At 36.1% G+C, this 20331-nt stretch overlaps 1 protein-coding gene across 11 annotated transcripts in view; it reads right to left on the bottom strand.

Moving 5' to 3' along the window:
• Positions 1–20331, bottom strand: part of GOLGA4 (golgin A4) — a 122637-nt gene that overhangs the window by 45430 nt on the left and 56876 nt on the right. For all 11 annotated transcript variants that reach the window (XR_008706063.1, XM_055557602.1, XM_055557600.1 and 8 more), the window contains 4 exons: positions 10757–10935; positions 8654–8782; positions 5803–5958; positions 15–4255 (listed from right to left, as the gene is read on the bottom strand). Coding sequence is in view for 10 of the 11 variants with exons in the window: in XM_055557602.1 (XP_055413577.1) it covers positions 15–4255; positions 5803–5958; positions 8654–8782; positions 10757–10935 (4705 nt within the window). In the remaining variant the exon portion in view is untranslated. The remainder of the gene's footprint in view (positions 1–14; positions 4256–5802; positions 5959–8653; positions 8783–10756; positions 10936–20331) is intronic.

Raw genomic sequence — 20331 nt, 5'->3', positions numbered from 1 at the left:
AAATAAAAGCTTACTTGATTTTCTCTTCCATTTCTTTTTCATACTCTTTCTTTATTATATCCAGTTCTTGCTGATGCTCCTTCCGCAGCATTCGAATATCTTTCTGCAGTTTAACCACCTCCTGGCTCAGCTTCTGCTTCTCCTGCTCCGCCCCTGCTAATTTAAACTCCAGGTCATTGTGATCGGCCTCCATGTTACTAAGCAAGCTGGGCTGAACCACGTGTGATGTGGACTTTCCTTCAGCACTTTCTTCCAAAACTTCTGTGGGTTTACTTTTTCCATTCATCTGTTGTTGTAGAGCCTGTAAACTTTCAAGTTTTGAGGTCAGCTCTTCGATTTCAATTCTGTGTCCTTCCCTCTCGTTCAATAAGCAGGAATCCAGCTCTTTTATTTTTTGCTCCAAGATCTGACAGGTCAAGTCCTCCCCCTGGAGCGTTTTCTGGACATTGTCAACCACATTTTCCAAGTTCTGCTTTGCCCCTGTGTTATTTTTGTCTCCTTCTTCCAAATGCTGGGAAGAAACCAAGGAGTGTTTCTTGTTTTTTCCTTCAAGTTCTTCTTGAAGCTGATTTATCATCACTCGATCCTCATGTTGTTTTGCTTCGGCCTGTTCTATCTTTATTAAGAGCTCCTGGTATTTGCACTGTATTTCAGAACGAGAGGAAATTATTTCTTCTTTTTCCTGCTCCAGCCTCTGCACTAGCATTTCCTTTTCAATTAAATTTCTTTGTAAGACACCGAGTTTTTCTTCACATGCATTCTGCACACAGCCTTGGGAATCTGCTTCTTCTTGCTCAGTACACACTGCCACATTTTCTGACAATCTGGGTACAACTGACGTTTCAGATTGTGGTGAACTTTCCGCGGACTTCAGTTTTTCTTCTAAGATGTGAATTTCTCTGTCTTTTTCCTGCAGTTTTGTAGTTAGCTCACTCAGATGGCTTTCTTTGTCTTTCCTGTATTGCTGTTCTTTCTCTTCCATTTGTGATAACAACTGCTTCTTGATGGCAGCAATCTTTTGTTCAGCTTTTTTCTTCAATTCTGCTAATTTCGCAGCACCTTCTAATTCAAGTCTATCTTCCAATGCTTTTAACTCTTCTTCTTTGCCTTTCACAACTGAATTCACATGTTCCAATTCTTTCTTCACAGATTTAAGTTCAGATTTCATGGAAGATGCTTGCTCTTCAAGTCTTAAGACTTTTTCTTCAGCCTCTTTAACCCTGTTGTCCTTCTCTTCTCCTAACTCTAGGATGTGTTGGAGTTTCTGAATCATTTCTTTCTGTTCACTATCCTTTTGTTGATGGTAATTTTTAAGAACTTCATTTAAGGACTCAATTTCAATTGTTTTCTGAGCAACATGCTCCTCTAATTCCACAATTCTCACTGTTTGAGTTTTTAACTCAGTCTCTAAATTAAAATCCCTTTTCTCCATCTCACTCTTCTTATCTTCCATCTCACTCTTTAAATATTCAAATCTTTTCTTTTGCTGATCAAGGTCCTCCTTCAATAAAGTTAACTGCTCGTCCTTTTCACTGGTTTCCTTTGTTTTTAACTCAAGCTGCATCTGCAATTCTTTACTAGTATTTTGGTACTGTGTAAATCTTGACTGTGCTTTCTTCTTCCACTCTGAGAATTTGATGGACAAGTGATCTGCCTGTTCCAGAGCAGACGTTTTCTCTTTACTCAGAGTTTCAACTTTCAAAGATAAATCTCGCACTTGATCCAGCAATTCCTGCTGTGCTTCATCATGTCGCTTACTTAGTGATGAGATGGCTGCTTCTTTTTCAGCTAGGCTGATGCTATTCTGAAGCTGAGCATTCAAATCAGCTAGCTGTTTACTAAGACTGCTGATCTCAGCTTTTTTTTCTTTAAGCTCTTCTTTCATCATGGTGACAGCATTGATGTTTTCTGACAACTCTTTCTTCAGCTGTGTGATACAAGATTCCTTTTCTGAAGCTGCCTGTTGCTGATTTCCTCCTTCCTTCTGTAAGGCTTCTTTTTCTGTAACAAGACCTTCGATATCAGCCTTCATGCTCTTAATCTGACTTTCTTTTTCTTCCAACTGATGTGCAGCATGTTGAAAAGAACTATTTAGTATATTTTGCTCTTCTGTTAGCTGTCTAAGTTGTGCTTCTAATTCAGAAACCTGGCAAGTTTTGCTTAGTAGTGCCTCCTTCACTTTAGCTGTGTGCTGTTGACAATGGGAGATTCTAGAGAGAATGGCACTGATTTTACTACTGCTGATGTCGATGAGCTCACTTGTTTTAGCCTGTAGTAAGGCTTCAGTTTTCTTAGAGTAAATGTCTAGCTGAACTGCTAGCTCCTCGGACAGTTTTTTGAATTCCAGGCTTTTGTCCTCTAGGCTTTTCTTACTGCTGTCGTGTAAAGATTTCAGACTCTGGAATTCTTCATCTGTGGTTTTCAGCTTCTCAGTAAACTCCAAAACCTTGAGCCTGTCTTTTTCTGCCAGCACCTTCAGTTCAGCTACTTGCTCTTGAAGAAAAATGTTTTCCTTCAGAGAGCCGTTCAAGTCAACCTCCAGCTTTTCAAGTTCAGCTTTTAGTTTAGCCTCATTCTGTGTGAGAGAATCCACGAGAGCAGCATTCTGCTTCAACTGTCCCTGTAATTCCTTTAACGCGGTATCCTGCCTAGCACCCTCTTCCTTCAGCCATGCCATTTCCTTGTTCATCTCTTCTTTTTCACACCCAAACAGGAGCATCTTTTGCTTCAGTTCTGCTACCTCTCGTTCTTTCTCCTGTAACTGGATATCATGTTTTTCCTGAAGTTCTTCAGCTTGCTGACTAAGTTTCCGCTCCCAGACTGCTATGAAATCATCGAGCTCTCGCCTGTGTGCCTCAGTGAGACTTTCTATTTGCTCCTTTTGGTTTGTCTCCAGTCTTGACACTGCATCATTGATTCCAGCTGAGTTAGCCTGTGCCATTTCCAAAATTTTGGCATTGAACTGTTTTTCTTTCTGACTGAGCTCCAGAGCAGTATTTTCAAGCTCTTTTTTAAGTTTGGCTTCCTGATCCAACAATTTCTTCTTTAATATTTCTTGCATCTCCTTTGCTTTCTGCTTAATTTTTTCCATCTTTTTCTCTTGATTTTTAAATTTGGCTTCATATTCCTCTTGCAAAACACGAATACTGTCCTCCTTGGCTGATAATTTCTGTTTGAGTATTTCTATTTCTTTGCTCTGGGCGTCTCTCATTTGTAAAATAACATTTTCCTTTTCCATTAAGAGTTGCTTTGTCTGTTCCTGCTCTGTGTTGTTATCTTTAAGTTGGGATTCATAGAGCTGTGTTAAAGATTTCACTTTTTCTTCCATTTCACAATTCTGTTTTTCAAGCTTCTGCAGTAGATCCTGCACCTGGATTTTGTGAGTGTCTAACTCAGCACAAACATCCTTCTTTTGAGCTTCAACTTCAGCTACCTGTTTAGTAAGAAGAATTCTTTCAGTTTCCAAATCCAACAACTTCTGCTGCAACTGGGCCAGCTGCTCCTCATGGACTTTAGCCTGCTCATGCGTTGTGTTCTGCAGTGACTGGAAAAGCTCCAGCTTAGTCGATGCCTGCTGGAGTTCCCCTTCAGACCTTTTGATGTCTGCCTCTAAACTTTCCACACGGGCCTGATGTTCTTTTAAATGCCTGTCCTTCTCCTTCAGAAGAAGCCCAAGTTGGTTAATTTCATCTTTTAAGGCTTTTTCAGTTCTCTGGATAGAAATCTCTTGTTCTTTAATGATATTGTCAACCTGCTGTTGGTGATGATCTTTCTGTTCATCCAGCTTGGCCTCTAATTCCTGCTTCACTCGATCAGCTTGATCCTTTAGTACAGAAAGTTCTTCTTCTAGCTTGTCACGCGTTTTTAATACTTCCGACAGTTCAGACGATAATGATTCCAATTCTGTTTGTTTCACATCAAGCTTTTCTAAAGTCTTTTCATTCATTTCTTCTATGTGGGCCTGAAAGAGTGTCTCTCTGTCTTTCACCAATATTTCTTTCTCTTGCTCATACTTTTCTCTAAGTTCTTCCATTTCAGTCTGATGCTGCTGCTTTAAGACTTGGAGCTTTTTAGTCCAAATGTTATCTTGCTGATGCTGCAGACTTTCCAATTCTGTCTTGTGTTTTTCAACCATGATGGTAATTTCTTTATTGTGCTTATTTTTTTCAGCTTCCAAATGAATAGTTAAATCTTCTGATTGATTTTTATTTTCTTGCAAGCTTTTTTCCAAAGAACTTTCTAATTCGAGAATTCTCTGTTAATGAAAACAGATGTGTTTTTAATTTATTAGCAATGATATACATGACATGATGTCTACACCTCCTTAAAAATTACAATTTAGATAAAAAATTTTGCATGTCATATCAAACACCAGAAAGGGCAAAGAATCTGTGCTCGGTTCCTAAAGGAATCATGTAATGAAAAAAAACATTCTATTTTTTACACAGCTCATAATTCCAGATTCTTTCTATTTGGGTAACTATTTCAACTATCTACTTTTCAAAACCATTCTGAACGGATAGTGGCGGGGGGAAATGATAAACTAGATAACAGTAATTGTTGGTTGAAAGATGAGTGTTTTTTTCTGTTTTTAAAAAGCCCTATTATAGTATTCTATTACTTTTATAACTTAATTTTGAAAGAAAAATAATGGATCTGGCTTTTACACAAAAAATTATTACTCAGAAGATGTTTTTCAAAAAGAAGGAACTTACATCAAAGTAATTTACCAAATTTTACCAAAGTAGTTTAGAAAAAGTTAATAGCAAAATATTATTATCTCATGAAAATATCAATCTTGATTGAAGGAAAAAGAGCTAATTAAGGCAGAGCCAAGGAATATCAGAACTGGAATGGTATTAAGAAATTATCAGATCCAACCTTTTCATGTGACATGTAAGGAAATTAAGGTATAATTAATTTATAAAGCTAACAAGTGAAAGATGCAGGCCTCCTGAGTACCCATTCCCTTTGACTATGCCACCTTACAAAATGTTGGAAGTGGGCTAGTAAGACACAGTTTAGAAATATGCATAAGAACTGAGACTGTTTCACTGTCTAAATCAGAGCAAAGAGGCTTAAAAAGTCTAAGTAGTATTAATTTACTCCTAATAGGTCAGATATTTCATGCACTGTTAAGGGAAAGAACAGAGGACCTTAAAAATGTGAACACTGAGATAGACATACTTACCTGCTCATCACAGGACGATTTTTTAATATGGGAAAACGGGAGAAAAATTAAGTGTAAAAGTAGAGCAACAGGGTAACTAAACTGATACAAACAGAAAATGAATTATGTCCAGACATGGCATGAGATGAAGGTGAAGAGGTAAGAAGGTGTCAGGGCAAGTGCTGCCTACAAAAGGAGGCCTCTTCCTAAGGATGAAGCTGAGTAAGCAGTGGAGCAAGGATGCTGCACTGCTTACTGAGGGCACAGAATCGGAGTGAGTGCCTGACAAATACAGTCAACCAAAGGCAGAGAGTCAGGAGCACCATAGGCAGACACCAAACCACTCCCACAAATAGCTCTGACTATCTACAAATGGAGTGTACGTATGTGTGCGTGCTCAGCTGCATCCTGACTCTGCGACCCCATGGACTCTAGCCCACCAGGCTCCTCTGCCCACGGGATTCCCCAGCAAGAATACTGGAGTGGGTTGCCATTTCCAGGAGCACATGTATATATGTATCTAAACAAAGTCTTTGCTACAACTTTATATCGACTGTAGAGATAGTAAGAGTTTTCATGTATTAATACAAGTAACCCCACAGCCCAGGGCCCTGAATAGTGTTTAAACTTACAGTTCTGTATGTCTCTGCTTCTTGTTGAAGGTCCCGAAGTTTATTTTCACTCTCTGTGAGGATTGCTTTCTTCTGCAACTCTAACTCTTCCAAGGCCAACGATTCTTGTTGATCTTTTTCTTGAGTGATCTTCAAATATTCTGACTGACTTTTTTCCTGTGCCAAAAACAATCATACCACCTTAGACCCATGTAGATCTTCAGCATTCTCAAAGCACTGCTACAGGAATCATTCATTTCATTTGATCTGCACACCAGACCTGCGAGGTAGGCAGCATCGTTATCTCTCTCTTCTCACACTCTGGTCTGCAGAAACAGGGCATAGTAGCTTTTCCAGTATGGTCTGGCCAGTCTTTGCCACAATTAAAACTAATATGAAAAATTTTGTTTCCAGTAACCCTACTGTGCGAGTGCCTGCTAAATAAGTCACTTCAGTCATGTCCAACTCTCCGCGACCCCATGGACTGCAGCCCGCCAGGGTCCTCTGTCCATGGGACTCTCCAGACAAGAATACTGGAGTGGGTTGTCATGCTCTTTTCCAGGGGATCAAACCTGTGTCTCTGACGTCTTCAGCACTGGCAGGTGGACTGTTTACCACTAGCACTACCTGTGAAGTGTGTCTACTATGTATTCACTACTTAAAATGCTTTGCAAAATATCACTGAATGTGCAGGGTCACATAATTCTGTGCCAAAAACAATCATACCACCTTAGACCCATGTAGATCTTCAGTATTACCACTACCACTACCACTTCTCTAGAGTCTGATATTTCTACTCTAGGCCATAGACATATAATTTATATAAATTTAGGCTGTAAATTTATATAATTTGTGAGAAATACCTTACTATGATAGGGCATACCACATGGAAAAGCTAATCAAAATGAGATTACATGTGAATACATGGATTAGATCAAGGAACTCTAAAAACCTATACAGCTCCTAAGATCTGGCCCATTTCACTCTGTGAAGTATATTGCTTTAAGGAAAGATTCTGTACCATACTGTAAGCAGATTGATTTTTTAAAAATTAGTTTCTATAACATCAATCTTGAAACATCATTTTAAACATACTAAACTGTTTAACATAAACTATAATTTAAATGCATTGCCATCTATGCCCATAAATATAAAAGAGGAAATGCTAATAGTCTGCAGAATTGACTCTCAGTGCCAAACTAACTTCTTTGAGAAACCAGGTAGGAAGGGGAGTGGAAGGGGACGAGCACGTGTGCAGGTATGTGTGCTTCGTGTGTGATTTGTGTCCTGCGCTCACTAGGCTGAGCATGTCTGAAACTATCGATTCCCAAAACACAGTATTAACAAGGTCAATGTTCAGAGTCCAGCGCCCCAATTGTGTGCTACTTGCTCAGTCATGTTCGACTCTTTCGCGACCCCCTGGACTGTAGCCCGCCAGGCTCCTTGGTCCATCGGATTCTTCAGACAAGAATACTGGAGTAGGTTGCCATTTCCTTCTCCAATTACAGTGCCCCAATTACTCCAGCATGAAAACCCACAGCAGGTCTTAATGACAAGAATTTTTAGCACCATCCCCTGCTGCATTTATGTCCCTAGTGTCTCGCTTTGTTCCTTTAATTTCCATGCTACTATTTTAAATTTATGCTGTCCTGTTGTAATTTTTAAGTACTCTTATAAACAACTTCAAATCCTTTTTGGACCAATAAAGAATACAAATATGTGTCCATACAGATGTATATTTCACAACCATGAACTAAACCCCTAACCTCAGCCAACAGTACTGTAAATCCATGTGTCTCTTGGCCCCACAGAGATTACAGAACTCCCTGACTCAGTTCAAGGACCACAGCTGCTGGAAAGCCTCAGAGCCCCAGGTCCAAACCAGAGTGAAAACAGAAATGTGGAAAAGAAAGGAGATGAAAATTATAAAAACTATTTCTCATCCTTTCACACTAAAAGTATTTTTTAATTATACCTATTATCTTATGGATAATAACTTCATGTAAAAACAAGAATCTACATTTTTGGCATTAATACTTCTTAAGGTAACTTATCTAAATAGGCTTTTCACAATTTAAGTAAAATATTTTTTGTTTCAAACTTTCAAATTATACCATGCCAACAACTCTTTCTTATCTTTGCTTTTTTGGTTATTGTTTTAGTTAGTTCAGCCAATTTTTTCTTATTTTACTTTTTTTTTTTTAACATCATATAGACTGAAAATTACTGATATCATTCTACATAAAAGGAAAACTGCATATGTGCTCAGTCGTGTCCAACTCTTTGTGATCCCATGGACTGCAGCCCACCAGGCTCTTCTGTACATGGGATTTTCCAGGCAAGAATACTTGTTCCTCCAAGGAATGTTCCCAAGCCAGGGATCAAACCCAAATCTCCTGTGTCCCCTGCATTGGCAGGCAGATTCTTTACCACTGTGCCATCTGTGAACTTGGTCATTTTCATTTTGTCCTCTTTAAAATGCATTCAAGCAAACTTTCTGAGCCTTAAGCTCTGATACATTCAGTCTGATATCTGATATCTATTAAGACATTCTTGCTAAATTATGCAGTTGCTGGCCAATTGCTTCAATTAACCTATCCTCCCCTTTATTTCCCCCTAATCATAGCCTACAGCCAGGGTGAGAGGAATGATCTACAAACAAACTGATTAATGAAAGCTTGTTAGATGAGCAAATTTAATTTTCAGACAATACTAAATTAACAAATTCTGACAGCCTCATTCCTGCCTACAGTCAGTCTCTCTGCATCCTCAAAGGTCAAGGTTGAGAGTAGCGTGACCTCAACCTAGAAGGCAGGGATGAGGGCGTGACAACTTTATAATATGGGAAAAACAAAATACTGTAGGTACTTACAAGAGCTATTCTCATTTGCTCCTGAAATTCTGTTTCTTGGGTCTGAAGCTTCTTCGTCAGTTCCTGCTCTTTGCTAGCCAACTCCTCTTCATGAAGTTTCTGTAATTTAGCAATTTGTTCTGAGGATTTCTGAAAAGCAGCCAAATAGTTAAAAGTGAACATCCAGATAAAACATGTCACTCTACAACAAAATAATACTTTATTATAGTTCAATCATCAAGCTAACAGATTCCTAAGAGGAAAAATCAGAACATATTTCCCACATAAATCAAAAGTCACCAAATTCTTGAGAGTTTAAAGAAAAACCAGTAAAGTGTTGCTCCTCATTTAGGACATGAAGGGCTACAGCTTCAATAGTCAATCCTATGGGGCTGAAGCTCCAATTCCACATCTTACAAAGATGTTCCCACCAAACAAGATGAGGAAGCACAGCAAGGGGAATACGGATGCGTTGAGAGAGGGCACTCCATCATGGGCAAGGTGCCCTGGCTGCACCCATCTAATTATGCCTACCTCTCCAGGCATGTACTACTACTTACTAAAAAGTTTAATTATTGGTCTTGTTCTTTTTTGAATAGGAAGACTCAAATCTTATAAACATGTCAAACCACCCTAAATAAATTCAAAAATTTAATAAAATCAAATAAAACTACCAAGAAAATGAGGGAAGGCCCACTGGACAAAATAAACATGGAATAATAGCCAATCTCTTCTTAACATAAGAGTAATGAGGAGGGGCTATCAAGCAGGAGAACAATGTAAAACTAGAACATACTGTAAAACTAGTATTAGTGTAATACCAGCATGTGATCAGACACAGCAGTGGAATAGCCCAGAGAATCCAGAAGACCCATACACAGCACTACAATAATTTAGTATGTAATAAAGGTAGTATGGCATGTCAGAAGGGAAAACACAGGTTACGAAAGAAATGATTTGAAGACTACTAGGTAGTCATCTGGAAAAAATTTAGGTTGGATCCCTACCTCACTCCTCACACTAAATAAATTTTAGTTGGATCAAAAATTTAACCATAAAAAATGAAAGCATAAAAGTGTCACATGAGAAAAACACTTTTTTTTTTTACTCAATTGAGAATGTCTTAGAGCAGAACAAAAATTTGCTAACATTTAAGGAAAAGAAAACTTTTCCGCATATCACCCCCCCCCCAAAAAAACAACAAAAAATGATAAACACAACAAATTGAAAATTATTTGGATAAAAATATCTATCTCCAAGGGCTAATTTTTACTACAAATAAAAAACTTCAGTAAGAAATCAGTAAGAAAAAGTCCAACAGTCCAAGAGGAAAAGGAATCAGGATTTGATCAGGCAACTCAAAACAGAAAACTATAAATTCCATGTAAACATACAAAAACATGTTTGTCATACTGGTAAGAGATATGTATATTAAAACTACAATGATGTCATTTTTAATTTAGCTCATAAAGATTTTTAAAAAGTCAGGTAGCAACATCTTTGTCAGGGCGGGAACATATTCTAATACTTGAATATAAATGGTCCTCCATCAAGCTTGTAGCAACTAGGCAATAATTAAAAATACACATAACTTTTGCCTGAGTAATATTCCATTTCTAGGAATCTATTCTAAAGAAACAGATGTTAGTGAATATGATAAGGATATTCACAATTTCCAACAATAAAAACTGAAAGTCTAAATATCTATCCATCAGCATAAGACTGATAAAATTATGAGCTATTCATAAAATGAAGTCCTGAGCTGTCTTTAAAACAAAAGGGGCATCACTATTAACTCAATAACCAAGACAGATTATTAATTTGGAAAAGCAAAATACAGAACATTAAAAATAACATGCCATCTTTTATTTTTAAAAAAAATTAAAGAGAGGGTTAGAAAGCAAAAAAGAGAAATTATATGCAGAGATTATCTCTGAGAAGTATACTCAAAAAGATACACATTCATTTCTTTATCAGAATGGTTTTTTCCTATATCCTGAACATCATGAAATGGACACCGTCTAAAATATAAATTACTCTTCTTTACTGCAGAGAGTGTAGGAAAAGTATAAGACTTAAGTTTCAAAATTGCTGTAACCCACTGCAATCTAGAATTATTCTTACTTTCATGACATCAACAACCTCCTGCTTCACGCAACTTAATTCCTGTTGAAGTCTGACACGTTCCTCCTCACTTGCTTTTTCAATGGCTTTTATTTGCTCATCCATTTCTGCTTTCATTTTTCTCCGTGCTTCTTCTGTTTTTTGGGCTGTACTCAGGGCTTTCTCAAGTTCCTCAAAAGCTATAATGAAAACAGCAGAAAACAAGTATCTCAAGAAATACTATTATTGAGCTCAAGTGTTTAAATTCAATTGATGGGAACTAAGAGCAGCAGTAGCAGGACATGTTAAAAAACTCATCACTGTTTAAAGCCAAGAGGTATTTGACTGGTAGTTTAACAAAGCCACAAGAAAGGTCCAGTCATTGAAAGCAATTTGTCATTGAGTTCTGGATTCAGATATTAAGATGGCTTATACTGTATGAACTTAGGCTCAAAGTTGGAAAAAATATTAAATGACTAAAGATTTGCCCCAATCTCCCCACAAGTGTCATTATGGATAGCAAATTCATAGAAATGAATACTTGTACCTACTTCTGTAGCATATAATTGCAATTGCTTCTTTGTCTGTTATGCAAGTTCTTGTCTATTATCAATAACTAGGTAACACTATTGTATACTCATTGGGATATTTTTAAGAATGAAAAAATTATTCTTTGACTAATCGTATTTTCAAAAAAAAAAACCTCTTAACCATATAATAAAAGCAGGGTTTTCTCCCTAAACATTTACTGACTGAATCACATATTTAACCAATGTATTTTGATATGAAACGTACTACTTATGTAAGTTTCAAATTAATGTAGCTAACTAGTAAGAAATCTTTTCCTGTTTCAAAAGTGTACAAAAAGGCACTACTAGCAGGGAGTTTTGGGGTGAAATAAGTAAGAATACAGGCTCTGCAAAAACAGTCACCTAGGCTACAGTAGTAAGATCTTTAAGGACAGCTCACCCAGCATCAAACAGAATCTGATAGCATGGGTACAAGAGCTGAGTAACTAGACACCAAAAATACACGAGTATGTATGTTTATGTATATTTGTGTATACATGCATGTGTGTGTGTGTGTGCATGTGTGCGCTGTATGTGTGTAAACACACACATTCTCTCTCCCCCCCACTTCTCTCTCTACTGACAGAACACTATCCTGTGAAAATCCTAGTGCTATTACATCCTCAACTATTTTCTTCAGTCCTCAAAAAATAGAAGACTCCCCTTTACCAATGAGAAGAACTATAAATAAAACATCAATTTTCAAGATGGGTTTTAATCCTTTTAAGAAATAAATATTCAGGGTGTCAATTCATTGACACGTGCAGTATTTTCACTTTCAGTGGTGTAAGAAATGCGGAGCTTCAACTGATGATATCCCATTAAAAAGCCCCTTCATTAACTACAATTTCACTTAACAGATAGTGGTTTTCGCAAACAAACTGCATACTAAAGACAAACTTGTATTCTAAAGCATTTTCTTAATGGTGAAGTATAGTAGATATAGAAAAAGGCAACAGAAAGGTGGAATTCTGCTAACAATTGGGAAACACAACTTACTTTGCTTACTACCTTAAAAAAAAAACTTCTCTGGCAATCATGCATTTGATATTAAAAAAAAAAAAAAACTATCCAACTTATTCATTTTATATGCCCAAAGTATAAAACCATAGCTCAAATAAGGTCTAAATTTTTAAGGCATATTAATTAAGTTTAATTATTTTTAAAGATTGCCTACTCCAACTTCAGTGATATTTGCCTGCAAACACCAAGATGATAATCCTTAGACATAAATATTCTGGTAAATAAAATATTTAAAGGAATATTCTTTTACTATAAATTCTGGTGTCCAGCATAAATAAACATCTCTTGCTCGTAATAAGAAATTAGTTTCCTTGTTTCTCAAAAACCAGTCAAGTGAAGTGATCAATTACAGGAAAGAAATCTTGTAACCGGGTGCGTACTGCTTAAGTTTGAGCTGAAGGCTTACATCTGGGAAAGAAAAACATGGAAAAAGGAATGATGGTATTTTTTAATGTTTGGATGTCATCACCATCTTTTCATTACAGCTAATATTCAGCATATAACATTGTATCTTAGCATTTCTAAGCACTTCACAGAAATATCTTAAATCAGGCTCTAGAGAACCTGAAGATAGTTATGATATTCTTCCAGCAAGACCCAGTTTTAAATGAAAAGCTTCTGTCAATTAAGCAAAACAAAGCTGTACATAGTCAATACCAAGTGAAACTTTCGTTTTTTAAATTCCAGAATCCAATACAGTATAAAAACAGATACAGGGCTCTCACTTTCTTAATCAACAACAACAAAAATCAATGCCACAAAGTTCCTTTTGGATATAATTTTCCAAAAGTTAATCTTCCTAACCATACTCAGTAAATTTTAGTACATTCTATATGGTATTGTAATTTTAGTGTTTAATACTCCAAAACAGTTAAGTCACTTGATTATCCATCATATAATGATTAATGTAGGACAGATCTGGTTCCAAAGTTCTCATCTAAATTTAATCCTTTCTTCCCATGCTCTGCCACCTTGTCAAAAAACCATGTAATTTTATACCTAAAAGGACATCTTTGAGACTTTTAATTCAACATCTTCATTGAAATGTAAGAACTGAGTCCTCCAACTTTTCCTTTGGATGATAAATCAACTTAACTATACAAGGTTGGAAGAACAATCCTTACCTTGCATTATTTTCTAAAACTAAGAATGCTGGCATTGATCAGGCTCAGCTGAGCAGTAACATACCTTACTGAACCAGAATTTTTTGAACCAGTTTCTGATGGCTTCTAACTCTCAACAAAATTCACCATGTTATACCTCTGATAGACATACAAAAACTCACTGCTTTCCATCTCCATCGTGCTCTATGAAAATGTTAAGTCCCCCCAAAACAAAATTTTAAAGAGGCAGCAAAACACGTTTCTATATCCATGTACAGAAAACTTATTTCAAACACATTCTACACTGCACCACAAATGAAGCCACTTCCTTACAGGAAGTCTGCCTCCAAAAACGAATCCCATTTCAATGCTGAAGGAGCATATGCTGAGAGCCTACTTACTAACCAGAAACATCTCACCTTCTGATCCTGCGACCACCAGATACAGTAAGTGGAGTCCATGGCCTGTAATATTCTAAACGCGAATTCCCCCTCCCCTTTCCAAAAGGAATCTACACTAGGATTTTAACGTTGAGTACTAAAGAGGTATGTTCTGAAGGCCTACGTAATTTACCTTCCAATTCTGAACAACATGAGTGAGTGGGGAGAAAGAAAGCGTGCATCAGCCCCAACTGACGAGCCCTCTGCCAACATGCAGGAGTGCGCGGGGAAACCGTGGCCACAGCACACATCAACGGGAAGGCTAAGCACCAGCTGCCACCAAATGTTGCAAGAACACATGGTGTTCTTCCAAAGCAAAATTCAATGTATCTCAGGCAATTTTCATTTTCAAACAAAAACCTGTGAAAACATGTCTACGAAAAATGTAATATACCTGAGGAATAGTCCTCTATCAGTTACAAACACAGGGCAGATCTTTTACTGCCAGCTCCTCACCTTCCCCTTAGACAAGGTTCTCTTACATCCATGGCAGGTATAAAAATGGACAAATGCTCACTATAAGAGTTACATGAGCTCAGTAATCCAACCATTCATTCATCATATATTTATTAGATGTTTGCCATCTGTCAAGCATATGCTAGGCACTGGGTGATATCAAGAAAGTATTTCACAAAGACAGCTGAAGTTATAAGGTGTGTGTGTCGGGGGCGGGGGGCGCAAGTATAAAAGAACTAAGCCTCAGGCTAAGCTAGGACAATTGTGGCATTTGCTTTTGTCACTTCAGCATCCTTCCCCGCACCATCCTCAAAGTCCTAACCAGTCATATTAATAACAGCAAATGCCAGAATTCTGAGATTCTAGGCAGTATTACTGTTTTGTAGCACTGTCCTGGAAGACACTTTATGACAAAAATAACAAGACCCACTCTACTCCCCCTGCGGAGAATAAGGAAAGAGGCAGAAAAGTGGAAAGGCTGGCAACCTCTAGATTAACTAAGAAGCTGAATAATAACACCAAGAATGAGTAAGTAAGCCAGTGCCTATTTCTTTATCCCTGCAAAAAGCTGCCAGAAATGCATGAGGTATTAAAAAAAAAAAAAAACAGCTAGTACTACGAAATTAATAAAATGCAAATTAGCAGAAAAAAACAACAAAAAGTTCTTACTTATCAGAATTCCCACCCAATCATCAAGCCTCTTTTGGGAATAAAAGCAAAAGTCTAGAGCAGCAGTTTTCAAAGTCTGATCTCAAAATCCTAGAGTCCTGAGACTCTCTGAGGAGCTATGAGGTCCTCTTTTTTCCAAATACTTATCTGCATGAGGGCAGATGTTCTTGATCTATTTCAACCAAATTAACATATCACAACAGACTGAATGTAGAAACAGGCATGAAAATCCAGTTATCTTCTATTAAGTTAAACAATAGATAAGCAAAGATGTAAAATAAGGTTTTTCTTCACACTAAATTGTGTTTTGGGAAATACAGGTAGTTTTCATTAAAGCATTTATACTTACATGTAATAGGTTTTTAACTGTTATTTTTAAATGAACTATTTTTTAAATTTCTTAGCTTTAATTTATAATATAATAAATACCAATCCATATTACCCACATAATAAAAACTCTTTGGAATCCTCAACAATCTTTAAGAGTACAAGGAGATCCTTGTGTCTAAAAAGTTTGGAAACCACTGGTCTAGAGTTTACATAAATGAAAATAAAATGATACCACCACCCAGCGGCATAAACCAGCTAGTGCCAATACTTGTAAGCTGGGGCCTTCAGAAATCTAATAAATAATCACATTTTGCAACGGAAATCTACTTTCAAGCCACTTCCCAAAATACATATCAAAATTCACTCTAACAGATTAACTATGCTTTGACCTTTCAAGTTTTTACAGATCTATCCAGATTTTCACATACTCCTTAATCATGCAAATTTATCTATCAAATATTTTGAAAACTTCAGGATGACCTTGAAAAATATTAGGCTAAAGCTAAGTAAATTTAATTAAATTGAAAATATGATTCTGTAATAAATGTGTTCCTCTAGTTGCTGATGCTTTCCAGTAACAGTGACAATTGTCAGGAACAGAAATAAGTGCAGGGTGACAATGACTTTCCAAAGATATGGGTGCACAGCTACTACTGCAGAGATGCACCAGCACCTACAAATAGATGATTGTTAGATAAACAACCTATATTAAAATCTAATCCCATTTAAAATAATAAAGTTTTCCATCAGGTGTTCATTCAGTGCCAAAATGTGTACTTACTATTTGCCTAAAATGGCACTCTTAAATTCTACTTTAATTCCTAATTTTTTGCCTGAGAAACATGGAATTTTCTTTGTAAAGCTTATACTAAGTACCCATGATAAGGAAAAAAAACAGCCCTTACCCCAGTCCTGTTCATACAAGGCTTGGGAAAGGCACCATGATTCACTTATTGGCATGTGTGGATGCACAAAAATAAGATGTTTCGTGAGACTTAAGACTCCAAGAAAACTCGGTGATAAATTATCAGCAACTAACAAAACACTTAAATACACATGTGATTTTTGTTTGTTTTAAATATGCATAAATCTTACACATTGTTTAAAAAGAAACTATTTTAAAGGGTTCTTCAAATAAATATGTTCCACTGAATGCCTTTGGCATTATCAGGCCTATACTATACAGATGAAGGAAAAAAAAAACACAACTTACTTCCTGAACAAACACAACATGACAATAAAAAAGCAGACGATGTTATGAGTTAATCTACATTTTAAAGTGCAGCCAATCATATAAAACACAGAACTTCAGCAAAAACAGGGTACATGAAAAGGAAACAGGGTTTATGAAAGTTAATTCACTCTGGAAACTTCCCTAATCCAAGCAGAATATTTTACTCATTTTGCAGAATTGTAGGCAAAAACAATGGGGGGAAGGTGTTAATACTACGATGTGGGTTTTCTTTTATAATGGCTATATTTAAATAACAAAAATAACTAACAAAAAAGAGTAGAAATTTATGGGTCAGACTTTATCCTGAGAAAAAAATCAAAGATGGAATAAGCTATATTATAAAGTTGTTATAGGATTATTCATAATAATGAAAATAGAAAATAATCTAAGTGCTGACCAACAGGGAGATGGTTAACGATGTACATGCATTCTGATAAAGCCATTAAAATATGTTAGTACATTAGCAACATGGAAAAGTTCTCCTAATATAATGTTAAATAAAGAAAAGGGAGCATATAAAATTATATGGACAATTATGATTACAACTATATAAAATAAGGATTATGGAAAGACTAAATGGAAGTGTATTGCAACAACAGTGATGTGCTTTCATTTTCTCTATTTCCCAATTTGTTTTTTGTAATATACTACATTAATGATTAGCCAGCTACTCTACCTCCTATTTCACTTAAAAACATACACACATACAAAATAGCCAAGACTTAGTGTGAACTTAACATTCTGTACAGGTGCTGAACTGAAAAGATAATATTCTAGACAATTAGTAGTAATACCCAGCACTTGAAAAAACACCATTACATATTTAAGCTGAATCACCAGAATTCTCCAAATTTAAAATCTGGTTACTTGATGATATGACCATCTATTTTAAAATAACACCTAGAAAGGAATACTATCAACAGTGTTGTATAATGCTTGTAACAAAAATATTTATTTTTTGGCTTTCTTTATCCACTGAAATAAGTAATTTTAACAACACAAAAGTGCTACAGTACTGTGCTTCAGAAAACACGCCCAGCAGTTCCACTGTAGAGCTGAACTGAGTAAGTACTACAGGCTGATACAACATCAAGCAGGCGTGTTACCATGTACCCACAGTCTAAGTATTTTATGATAGTATTATTCTTTTTAAAATCAGAGACACTCAGATTTCCTTTGTCCTCCAACATATGAGAAGCATCACAGTTTGTCAAGAAAAACTGAAAAGCAGTGCAATAGACTGTTTTCCAAGAAAAGTAGTAAGGAATGTATTTGAGCTGATTTGACCTCCAGAATAAGTGTGCCCCCAAAATTAGTTATCTGTCTGCAAATACCCACATGTCAAGAACTGCTAAATATATAAATTAATTTTTTACAATAAAAAATGCATTGGAAGAGTTCAGATTCTTTGATAATTATTTTATGTACACATTTACTTCTAAAAATCTTAACCACATGGTCAGCTTTTATGTGTTTAGCCTTTGAATTTTAAATCTAAGAGAAAGACAAACATTTAACAGAGAAACTAAATTCTCCAAGTGCCAGATGATATTCATATGCTACTATAGAAACTATACTTCCTTTAAAAAGACATTTTCTTACTTTTAGTACTAAATTTGGACTTTTCTGTTAAGTGGAATAATCACTTATAGGTGAACCAACAACCATATTATATTTGAACAATTCTGTTCAGACTAAACCATTAGATAAAATTCAGTTGATGCACAAAACGAAGTTTCATTATAGATTTTAAAGGACAACATCCTCAATATGGAGTCAGTATGCTACAATTTTCTATCATAAACCCAATAATTATGACTACAAATATAATTTCAAAAATGTCTATAAAAGCACTCTTTGTTATCCAAAGACTTTCCAAAGTAAATATTTCTATTAAATAACTATAAATCTTAATTCTTTATTTAAGTATTTATTAATTTTAAACTTTGACAGTACTATAAAGATAAGTACTATAAAGATAAATATATAAATTAATTTTTTACAATAAAAAATGCATTGGAAGAGTTCAGATTCTTTGATAATTATTTTAAATCTTTAAAGTACTATACAGATAAGTTTTTTACCTTATAGGTTTTTCATGAAAATCATATTTACAGACAAAATACATAAAAGGTACAAACTACCATGTATAAGCACAAGGAATATAGCCAACATTTTGTAGTAACCATAAATGGAATACAACCTTTAAAAATTGTGAATCACTATGTTATATACCTGAAACTTATATATCAACTATACCTCAACTAAAAAATAAACAAATAAAGACAAAATATATCTGAGTTTCAGAGAAGTAAGAGGAGGAGGGCTATATTACAAAACCGTTGACTGCAACAGCAGCCTGGGGAATTGTTATCCTACATGTGAATTAACTGTATGTTTCACCTGCCTTTTCATCATTCACCCCATTTTATTTGTTATTCATGGGTTTCTATCCCCTCACCAAGATACACCTCAATTTAAAAAGGAAATGAAACCCTTCACCAGCATTATTTTCTCTCAGCTGGCTACAACAGTCAAAAAAAGCAATCCTAGAAATGAAAAGGCTTGACGTGAGACGCTGAGACTTTGCAGTAGGTTCTTCTGTTCACAGAAACCAGTGTTTAACAGCATCTCACAAGTCTCCAACTGCTTCCAGGAAGTTGTTAGAGATTATAACCTGAGAGATTTTTCTACTAATGTTCTCTAAAGGGAAATCTTCTTAGGTTTAAAACAACTTCAAGAAGATATTTTGGAGCACATCTAGTGTGAACCAACTACCCCTCTCATTCAGACCCATTCATCTCCTTAAACCTTACAATCTGGTTTCTAAAATGATTTCTGAAATTTCATTCTAGGAATTGAATCCTCATGCAAATTAAAAGAAATTTTAAAAAAGCTTCATCCCACCTTCTGCATTTTTGGAAATGCCTCCTATATTCCCCAGAAGCCTAAGTTTCCACAATTCCTATGATGTCCCAAGTTAACTTTTTTCTTCTCATTTACTTCTCTTCACCAAATGCAAGATCTCTATGTTAACAACCCAGACACTGGACGCAAGAGGCCCAGATTCAAATCCTGACTACCCATTTAGTTTCTGTGGGTGAATCTAAGCACGTTACTTAACTTCTACCTTCTTGAGTTTTCTTGTCTCGTTCCTTATTTGTAAAATGAGAATAACAGTAATACACATGTCATAGAAATTTTAAGGATTAAATACAAATACATACATGAGCGAGTGCAAGCAAGGCAGTCATGACAGAGCCTCGCATCAAGTACCTGCCGGCCTTCAGCAGGCGCCACGGCTGCTGCTGCTGCCAGTAAAGCAGTCTTTCAGGGAAACCAGCCTCTTCCGGAATTTGAACCACAGACTTCAACCTTAGGCTAATGACTCCAGAAAGACGCTCCAATTTCTTATTTCCAAATTTCTTCAAGTCAATTCCATTTGGAAAGCTCATAATTGGCTTAAATTCAGAGAATCTAAGCAAACTCATCATTTCACTCCATTCCTCAGTGTCCCCATTTAGACTTCCTTTATTCTGGCATCATGTGATTCATTCAGTCTCCAAACCTTAAATCGCTGATGTCTTCTTAGACTCCTACCTTTCTTCTGCCCCTTCAAGCTGGCTGGATACCAAACTCTGCAGAATCAACCCCTCCTCTTCTTCCCAGATCCACCATCCTAGACAAAGCGGCCAAAGCTCTCAGTTCCCAAAACCTGGGTTTCTACCTTTGCTCTTAAGTTCAACTTTGTACTTCATTTCTTTTCTACATA

Source organism: Bubalus kerabau, chromosome 20 (genome assembly GCF_029407905.1).
Source record: "Bubalus kerabau isolate K-KA32 ecotype Philippines breed swamp buffalo chromosome 20, PCC_UOA_SB_1v2, whole genome shotgun sequence".
NCBI lineage: Eukaryota > Metazoa > Chordata > Mammalia > Artiodactyla > Bovidae > Bubalus > Bubalus kerabau.
This window is presented reverse-complemented; position numbering and strand designations above follow the sequence as displayed.